This window comes from Vigna unguiculata, chromosome 4, assembly GCF_037176805.1.
Source record: "Vigna unguiculata cultivar grain cowpea cultivar isolate G323 ecotype 2 chromosome 4, ASM3717680v1, whole genome shotgun sequence".
Taxonomy (NCBI): domain Eukaryota; kingdom Viridiplantae; phylum Streptophyta; class Magnoliopsida; order Fabales; family Fabaceae; genus Vigna; species Vigna unguiculata.
In genome coordinates, this window is record NC_140795.1 from 35,330,781 (window position 1) to 35,341,125 (window position 10,345).

At 30.7% G+C, this 10,345-nt stretch overlaps 1 protein-coding gene and 1 pseudogene across 1 annotated transcript; one reads left to right on the top strand and one right to left on the bottom strand.

Moving 5' to 3' along the window:
* The first annotated feature begins 226 nt into the window (after positions 1–226).
* LOC114181541 (tubulin alpha-3 chain-like) lies at positions 227–4,528 on the top strand. The gene is made up of 5 exons (XM_028068016.2): positions 227–543; positions 1,708–1,919; positions 2,010–2,209; positions 2,811–3,319; positions 3,922–4,528. Exons 1-5 carry the CDS (start codon positions 431–433, stop codon positions 4,226–4,228), a joined length of 1,341 nt encoding a protein of 446 aa, XP_027923817.1. The 5' UTR covers positions 227–430; the 3' UTR covers positions 4,229–4,528.
* Positions 4,529–5,094: 566 nt separating this feature from the next.
* Positions 5,095–6,331, bottom strand: LOC114182355 (ethylene-responsive transcription factor ERN1 pseudogene; annotated as a pseudogene).
* Between the last annotated feature and the right edge of the window lie 4,014 nt (positions 6,332–10,345).

Consider the following 10,345-nt stretch of genomic DNA (forward strand, 5'->3'; position numbering starts at 1 on the left):
TCTCCTTGTTCTCGAATTAGTGAGACCAACGCAAACCATAATGAATGAAAAATACGTTAATAAAATTGAATATTTAGAATAAAAATAAATTGAACTCATTCAATCAATTGGTGCCAAATGACTGGTTCCCAGTTAATATTAATCAAAACCGTTCTTTAATTTGAGGATTTAATCATCTGTAAAACTCAATGCTTATAGCATTTGATTGGAACTTCATGCCCTAATTACATCTACGTTGAGAGAGAGAGAGAGAGAGAGAGAGGAAGGGATAAAAATCAGAGTTTCTCCTTTTTCTTCTTTTTCTTTGATTTATGGACTATTTTCCCACCAGCAATTAACAGTTTAATTCCCTTGAAATTTGTGATTATTGTTTTTGATTAGTGTTTTCCATTGTTAAACACAATCATAGAAGAAAAGAAAGTATTGGAATATGAGAGAAATAATAAGCATTCATATTGGACAAGCTGGAATTCAGGTTGGTAATTCATGCTGGGAGCTATATTGCCTTGAACATGGCATTCAACCTGATGGAACAATGCCCAGGTCTTACATTATTTTCATTTTTTTTTTCAATTTTCAAATAACATATGTGCCAATTTCTTTAAAATCAATCTCAGAATGTGATTCAATTTTCTATTATTTCTATCAATTTTTCTAAAATTGGTTATTTCCTTCCACAATTTTCTTTTCCATGATCAATACACATTCATAACTATTATTGGGATATTGTTATTTTTTCCATTTCCTTGAAACAACTAGAAATCCTTTACCAATAAGCTTGTTTCTTAATACAGTTGTTTGTTTGATTTTTTTGTGTTATTTTCTGCTAAATATTAAAAGTATACTAATGTTGATATATTAATTTTTTTTATATATTTTAGAAAATCAAAATCAATGTCTATCAATTTATTTCGAAGGTATAGTAAAAATACAGTCAAAAATATCCAACAAAGAATTCAAATGATTTGTTTTCACATTTAAAACTTCGTATTGTCCGACATGTTAGTATGTCAGCTGCTCCATCTATTGTCGTTCTATGTTCCCACATTTTCCCATGTTCCTCCTATATTGCACAACAAATTTCTTTTGTAATTACTTCTAATTTATTTACTTATATGCATAATAATTAAATTTTCTTTGTTTATAATCTCCTTCATATATATTTTCATTATCTCCTCATTCATGTTTTTCATCTTAGAAGATGTCTTTTTCTAGCTCCTCATTTTACTTTTGAATTTTTTTTTCCTCCATCAAATGTTTTTCTCTTTTTTTTATGAAAGTCACGTTTAACATTATTATGCACTTCAACATTTCATTTAAGCTGAATCATTTGCTTCACTTAAATGTTATCCATATTGCATTTGCTATTTTCTACAATTTTACAATCCGTTCATTCAATTTTTCGTTCTATACAATCTACTACAGTTCTCCATTTACATAACATTCATAATAATTTGAATTAATAAGAGTGGAGCATTCATCCAAGTCTAATTATACATGAACCAATGGCATTTTGGTGTCAATGAAATGGTTTCTAAAAACGTGAAGTTGATATGAACTTCACCTTCCAAACCCAGAAACCAAAATAAGAAAAAAAATTCCTCGATGTATTAATTCAAAGATTTCCATTTTCAGAAAACATTTTCCTTGCTTCAAATATTTTTTTCCTCTTTGTGGTAATACTAATTCATATACTTGTGTTTGCAGTGATGGGTCTACTGAAACACACGATGCTTTCAACACCTTCTTCAGTGAAATTGGAAGTGGGCAATATGTTCCTAGGGCACTGTTTGTTGACCTAGAACCTACGGTAATTGATGAAGTACGATGTGGTCCTTACAGACAACTCTTCCATCCTGAACAATTGATGTCTGGCAAGGAAGATGCTGCTAACAACTTTGCAAGGGGACATTACACAGGTCATCAGCATCATCAAAAAAAATAATTGGGTATGCTGTTCTATCTATTTGGAACTATATCACTAATTTGGTGTGGTGTCTGTGCTGCAGTTGGAAAAGAAATTGAAGAGTTGTGCCTTGAGCGTATCAGAAAATTAGCTGACAATTGCACTGGCTTGCAAGGATTCTTGGTTTTCAATGCTGTTGGTGGTGGCACTGGTTCTGGCTTGGGATCATTGCTTCTCGAACGTTTGTCTGTAGATTATGGAAAAAAGTCTAAACTTGGCTTCATCATTTACCCTTCTCCTCAGGTGTAGTGAAACTAACTATTTCTACTTCTGGATCATCAAACTTCTTTTTACTCTAAAACTTATCATGTGGCCTTCTGTTACAACCTTAAGAATTAATCATATTAATCCTCTTTGTTTATCTTATATGGTTGGAAATTCAAGTGTGTTAAGGAATTTTGTATCCTTGTATGAACGGGTTAACTTTTTCATAACAATGGTATCATAGTAACGTTTGTTAAGGAATTGTGTTTCCTTGTATAAATGAGTTAACCTTTTTGTCACAAAGTAAGATATATATAAAAAGGTTGAACACCTTATAAGGAAGAAAACTCATAAATTCATTCTCTCAAGATTTTGAGTTGGAAGTCTTATTAATCATTTATGTGAATCTCAATGATGTTTTATTTTTCTGGTAAATTTCCTCGAAAGACTCATAAGGGGATTAACAGAGATGATAGGAGGAGTTTGTCAGAAAGTGCTAAAGAGAAGTAAATGATGCAAATTCCAAATTTATCTCAATAACAAATGATTTTGTTCCATGCTCCAAGAGATTTTGCTTTGGACACTTCAAGTTATTGTCCTTATTGTAGTGGCATGGAGTTAACTAGTTATTAACATGCAGGTATCTACTGCAGTGGTTGAACCTTACAACACTGTTCTTTCCAACCACGCTCTTATTGAGCATAGTGATGTAGTTGTGCTCTTGGACAATGAAGCAATATATGACATATGTAGAAGATCACTAGAACTAGAAAGACCAACTTACACCAACTTGAACCGTTTGATATCTCAAATAATATCTTCCTTGACCACTTCCTTGAGATTTGATGGTGCAATCAATGTGGACATTTCAGAGTTCCAAACCAATCTTGTGCCTTATCCACGCATCCATTTCATGCTCTCATCTTATGCCCCAGTTATATCTTCTGCCAAGGCCTTCCATGAGCAGCTATCAGTGCCTGAGATCACCAGAGCTGTGTTTGAGCCAACAAGCATGATGGTCAAGTGTGATCCAAGACATGGAAAGTACATGGCATGTTGCCTCATGTATCGTGGGGATGTTGTGCCAAAAGATGTAAACCTTGCCGTCTCAAATATCAAGACAAAGAGACAAGTTCAATTTGTAGACTGGTAAGTACATTTCCTTAGAAGAACATCATCATACTATGATGCTTATTTATATATGTATTTGTCTGTTCTGTTCTTTCTGTTGTGCTCATCACTATCTGATTATGATCATTCATGTAGACTTTTCTGGCAAGTCTTTCTAGTTCCTTCCATACTTGAGTCTTTTGATTTTGTATAGATTAAGATGCAAAATGGTTATCAGTACGATCAAATTTTCTGATTTCATGTTTATTTATATTTTGATTAAACGATATTTCAGTTTGACATATGAACTGTTTGTTTACACCATATGACACATTCCAGCTCAAATGTCAGCCTAAACACCATTTGACAAGCCAAAAAAATTAATATCATTATATTAAAAGGACTATATCTCTTCATTCTTGAAACATTGTTTATTAAGTTAAAATATATTAACGTTTGTTGGGTTAAAAGTACTGCATCTATTATTTTTAAAGTTTGGAGACTAAAGTGTATCAAAGTTTGAAATAAGGACGAATTTCAATTTCGTGTTCAAGTTTAGGGACTAAAAACATATTTAACCCTTTATACTTGTATTTGTCTTTCACAAGATCTGAATGAATGGTTTTGATGACTAATTTCAGGTGTCCTACTGGTTTCAAATGTGGTATAAACTACCAGGCTCCAACAGTTGTACCAGATGGTGACCTTGCAGATGTGAAGAGAGCAGTTTGTATGATTAGCAACAACACAGCTGTGGCTGAGGTTTTCTCACGCATTGACCACAAATTTGATCTTATGTTTGCCAAAAGGGCCTTTGTGCATTGGTATGTGAGTGAAGGCATGGAAGAAGGAGAGTTCTCAGAAGCCAGGGAGGATCTTGCAGCCCTTGAAAAGGACTATGAGGAAGTTGGAGATGAAGGTGTTGATGATGAAGCTGAAGGTTACTGAAAAACTAATCCAATTACATCTTACTATGTTTTATGTCTTGTCATATGTAGTATTGTTGTCCTTCTTAATTGTTTTATGCTTCTTTTTGTTGTATGGTGTCTGCAGTTTTATGATTGTTTCAAATTACAGTGTTTCAGACTTGAGAAGAATTGTTTAATTCATGTACAATGTAGTGTAGTTATCATGGCATTTGAAATCTCATGCTTATTTCTGTGCAAAATCAATTGTTGGATGTTGCACTGGCTAATGCTTTGTGTACTTAATAATATTTTATCATCAACTACAAAACTTTAAACTTCACTCTGAAAAGTGAACATAATTTCTAGAACAAGTCTTTTAAAAGTATATAATATCTTCCAAAACGATTTTGTGAAACAAATTTTGGATAGTGGAGAATGGAGGTACAACAGTGATAGCGCAATGACAACAACAGAGTAGCGGTGTGGTGCACTGTGAGAGAGGGCTTTATAGTATTTTTCTTAATATAGGGTGCTTTTAGTAATGATTGGAGTGCGGGAAGAAAAAAATATTAAGCTTTAGTGCATATATGGAAATTGAAGATGCGAATTGACCCAACAAATCCTGGTATGATGGGAGTTTCTTTTTGCACTTCCATAACTTTCTTCCCACACTTCAAAAAAATAAATCTCAGTTTTTCCTTTCTACGTTATATAATCTGAGCATTTTTGAACTGTGCAATCTGAAAGTAAAAACCAGATTATACAATTTGAAAGTTATTTTTCTCTGAAAAAAAAGTTTTCGAATTTCACAATCCAATTAAAGTGAGTTGTGTGATAGCTTTGCCAAATACATATCCATCAAAGGCTAAATTTCTTACACAAAATGACTGAAAAAGATTCCTCATATTTGGAAAGCATTTAAACAACATTTAGTGTATTTAGTTTGAAGTTTAAAGTAGTTTCAACTTGATAACTTCATGTCAATAAAGACTCAAGTTCCTATGAAATTTTCAATCTTCAGAACCTATTTCTTTCCTGTTTAAAAGAAGAAAACAAAATCTGCATACATATATTGGAAGAAAAGTTTGCAGGATCATACTTTTAACATAAAAACGAGCACAAGGGAGGAAGATTCCAGATAGCTTCACAGCTATTAGAGTCCTGAACTGTGTTCATGTACTCTTGCACACCATTCATTGCATAAAGTGAAGCTGAAATTTGCCTTTCAACCTTCATCCTTTCAAACTCTGGAAGCTCCAAGCCACCTATATCAGGCAGGTTTACTTGGCCAAAGGGAAAATGATCACAAAAAAGTTCACAACCCCATGAAGGATTTTCCTGAGAATCTGACTCAGACCCCATGAAATTGCTCAAATCAGGTCTATAATCATCATCAAACACTTGTGTGTTCTGGGTTGTTGTAGAAAGTGAGTTCTCACTTGTCTCACTATTGCTTATGTTAGTACTACTACCACTACTTGTTGTGCTGCTAACCCTTTTTTTCTCCTGATCTCTCACACATGTCTTCTTTACAAAACAATCTTGTTGGAGAACACTGAATATAGACACTTGTTCCAGCAAAGATTGGAACTTTGGTTCCTCATCTTGTAGGGTAGAAACCCCTTCTTCTGATAGACTCAACTCATGTTGTTGGTCGGTGTTGACCCTTGTTCCATGCTGTTCTTGTTCTTTGATTCCTTTTCTGTTGTTGAGAAGGTTCTGAATCCGTGAAGCAAGAGGGGAATCAGAGGACACACGTGTGATGAAGTTGGTGCGAGTGTTGGATCCACGAAGGAGACATGCAGCTTCATCGTAAGCCCTAGCTGCTTCTTCTGCAGTGTCGTACGTGCCAAGCCACATTCTTATCTTCTGTGTTGTTTCTTTGATCTCTGCAACCCATTTTCCTGATGCTCTTTGCCTCACTCCAACGTACTTGTTCTTGCTTTTGTTGTTTCTGCCTTTGAGTTTCACCCCTTTTGGTCTCAAGTGTTGATGCTTTGGATGTTGGAACTGAATTTCCATTGGAAAGTATGATTCCTTAGCCCTCACAAAAACACAGGTTCGGGTTTTCTTTGGTCTGGTTCCTCAATTTTTCATGTTGTTGTTGTTTGCAAGTTTCGGAGATTACAATATATGGTTGAAGAAAGTTGCAAAAGCGTTTTCGCAAGTTGACTTAGTATATTAATTACATGATGAACATGTCTTGTATTTTCTTTTATTGTTGGTAGTTAGTTTCAAAAATGTTTAGAATAATGTATGATGAATAAATTAATTTATCATTATTTTTCGGAATGACCGCTATTCCTGTCGCGTTTGTTGTCAATTTGCATCCTCACAAATAAATTAATTTAAGGAAAATGTTTTTCTGAAGTCATTCTATTTTTACTAGTTGATAACTCACTTTAAGAAATATTTTCATCATTAAAAAAAAGTTAATTTTTGTATTTATAAAAAAGAGATCGAAGAGTAAAATAGTAAATGTTGTATAAATTTATGTTAAGATAAAAAAAGTTGAATAAAAAAAATTATTTTAAGATTTTGGTTTAGAGATAATATTAAATTTTTATATAGTTTGAATTCATGTTTTATAAGTATTATCTCTATGAATTTCGGATTTGTAAAAGTTTCACACCATAAATAACATAGTCGAATAAATTTCCAAATTTAAAAAATACTATAAAATGGCTAGTGATGGTGATTGAGTATTTAGCATATTTTGCAAGAATTGGTGCAAGAGTTAACAAATTCGGTTCACTTAAAAGCAATTTTTCAAGTTGTATATGATTTATGGATGAAAAATAATGTGATAAGAACCTGGCTAGTTCCACCACAAACAAATTATAGACAAAGTTGATTTGGATCAATAATATGATTAAAAAAGGTAAACTATTTGCACACCCTACTATTTCAATCTTTGCATCTTATTTTAATGTGTCTCACTTTGTCTTTGTATATAAAAGTCATTTTCATGTTAGATGGTGAATAAAAATATGGCATTTTGTGAATGCCCAATTTGACAATGATCATAGCTCACCATTAGGAATATGGAAGCATGTCCAAACAAAGCATGAGAGAAAAGCAAGTGATGAAAATATATTAAAAAAAAAAGTTTTTGTCCCCTCTTGCCATGGCTTTGGCTAGGTCAAGGAGTTGAAAGATGGTGATGATGGCCTTAATGGCTTCCACATGGAGCCTCCTAAAGGATTCTTGAAATGCATCCATATACTACCATTCCAAAAGGTCATGTTTGGCAAGTGGACCAAGTCATTATTAGGTCATCTTACCAACATCACAATCCAAATAAATATATATAATTTTGGTTAATTTTTTGTTAATTTGTTTCATCTTATTTTTTTAACATTAAAAAAAAATCAATTTGATGTCTTAGTTTTCAAAATCAATACTATATTTGTTTTGTTTTGCGTGAGCTTTGCAATTTCTAGTGTAGCATTTATGTGGTGATTTAAAAAAAATAGAAAATTTTGAGAATGTTAAAGTTATTTTTTTCGTCAATTGTAATTTTATTATATTTTTTAAGTTTAAAATATGCTAAATTACTTGGATAGTCCTCACTTTGGTGGGGTGTGCCAACTTGATCACTGCTTTTAAAAAAATTTCAATTGTGTTCTAACTTTTGAGAAAATATCTCAATTAAGTCTCTTCTAGAAAAAAATTATTAACTGCGTTAAGGGCATGTCACTTGATAATATGCAATTATTTTATTTTATTTTATTTTTTCAAAAAAAATTTTGTTGTTAGGGTGTCAAGTCCCTAGTGTGACACATGACATTGTTAGTGTCATGTGACAGGACGATACGTGTCAGCGTCATTGACAGTCGCACTAACACATGGTAGTAATGTGTCACATTAGAGACCTGACACATGACAACAAAATATTTTACAAAAAAAAAATTAAAAAAATCACATATTGACATGTGATATGCCGTTAACAATATTAATAATTTTTTTCTGAAAAAAAAAATATAATTGAAATACTTTTTCAAAAGTTTGAACACACTTAAAATTTTTATAAAAGCAAAAATTAAGTAGAGATATTCCTACCAAAGTGAAAGACTATCCTAGTAATTAACCCTTCAAAATATTAACGAAGTCTCATTTAAAAATTATTCTATTTAGCCCTCAATGATGGTATTATTGTTTGTTAGAGGAACAAGACAACAAAAGTTCTGAAAATTAAAAATCAAATTGAATCTTAAAATAAAATAGAAAAAAATCACAATTTTGTCCCAAAAGTTTTATAACTCTCTTTGAAATAGTTGTTTTTCCTCTTGTTATTCTGCTAAATTAATCATCTTATTGATTTCTCTTTTTTCTCTTCTTTTTGTATCTATATTTTATACATTTTTTCATATAATAAGATGTTTTCATTCAGAGTTCAATTGTTTTCAAGTAATATTACAAATAATTAATTGTTCTGTCTTCTATAAGAGAAAAATGTTTAGTTATTATTTTTTAACTTCCCCAACGATCACATATGAGAAAATAAGGGTTTTTCTTTTTCAGTGTTTATCTCATTTTCAATATATTAACAATTTTCTATTCTTCAAATTTCGATATATAACTATAACACAATTATATATACCAAAGAAAACTCAGGCATGGTTGCATTATGTGTTCACATTTACGTTATTTTAATAAAATAAAATCTAATGTTTGTTTTAATTTTAAATTTAGATTTATTAATATATATATATATATATATATATATATATATATATATATATATATATATTAACTTTTATGTAACTTTAATAAATTATAATTTAATACAAACTTACTTAATTTAATATATTTAAGTATTTTCTATTGAGTTTAAATGTGATGATAATATATAAGATGATAATATGGTTAAACAACGAGTGACCAGGAACTACCCATCACTACAATGGATAAAAAATCTTCTTATAATTTTCTTTATTTAATAACATAATAAAATTTACTTCTCGTTTTACATTAATTGTAATATTAATTTTATATTAATCCAAAACATTACATTTTTTTAACATGTGAAAACAAGTAAACAAAAGATAAAACAAAATAACAATCAACTCATCCAAATAAAAAATAGTTAAATAACAAAAACTCAATTTAAATATAAAAACATTCAATTAAGAAAAAAAAAACTTAAAATTGAATTAAATATCTCATATATATATATATAATGCCGTTAAGACTACGTTTATTGTAAGTTGTGTTGATGTGAGTGACAAAATGTCGTTGTTCCTCAATCTTATATTCATATTCATGTCCTTACCATTTTCAACCAATCCAATAATGTTTGTGTTACACAAGACATTGTCATTGTCTTCTTTGTTTATTTAATTGGATAAGAAAGACAATGAAGCCAACCTAAAACTTTTTCACTTTTAATTAATCAACACAGTTCTTGTTTTTCTTTTTTCCAGAAAAACTAAGTAATTGCCTGCACCTAAGTGCTTACACTGAATTCCATGTTAGACCCAAATGAAGAATATACAAAGAAAAGGACATAAACATTAATATATTCAACAACATGCCCATCTAACACTGCAACAATGTTTTCTTAATCTATTCAAAACCATAAAGGTTGTTATCATAAAGTGTAGGTTACACACAAGTTAATGAATTTTAGAACAAATATTTTAAATCTTATCACACAGTAGAGGTGGTGTATATAATATTTTCTCACACAATATAAAAATAATGTTATAGAATATGTAAAGATGAAGAAAAGTTCGTTAAAATGTTTTCCAATTACTATTTGTAAGATTTTTTTTATTAAATCTTCAAGCATTTAAAATTCTTCATAAAAGTTCATTACCCATCCAAACAAACAAACATAATATATATGTGAATGCAAACGTGAGCAAATGCATTTAATTAATATTCCTAAAATTAAGGTTATGATAGATTCTATTGTATTGAGATCTAAATTTTCAATACATGTTTTTGCTTCAATTATGTTGAATCAGGGTGAAGTATAAATAATGAAAACAAAGGAACCCTAACCCTAATTCCTAACTTCATTCCACCTATTCAAAACCCTTTCCAATAAAGTTATAAACACGGTTGAAGCTACTTTTTCTGTTTTTATTTATTTTTTTCTAAGCCCCTATGATTGTGACATTATATTTGTTTTTCCTATATAACAACTATG

Bases quoted from the DNA above. Each gene is read 5' to 3' on its own strand.
- LOC114181541 (XM_028068016.2), top strand. From the start codon at position 431: ATGAGAGAAATAATAAGCATTCATATTGGACAAGCTGGAATTCAGGTT. The intron at 1,920-2,009 runs GTCATCAGCATC...TCTGTGCTGCAG, and splicing joins TGCAAGGGGACATTACACAG to TTGGAAAAGAAATTGAAGAG. The intron at 3,320-3,921 runs GTAAGTACATTT...GACTAATTTCAG, and splicing joins CAAGTTCAATTTGTAGACTG to GTGTCCTACTGGTTTCAAAT.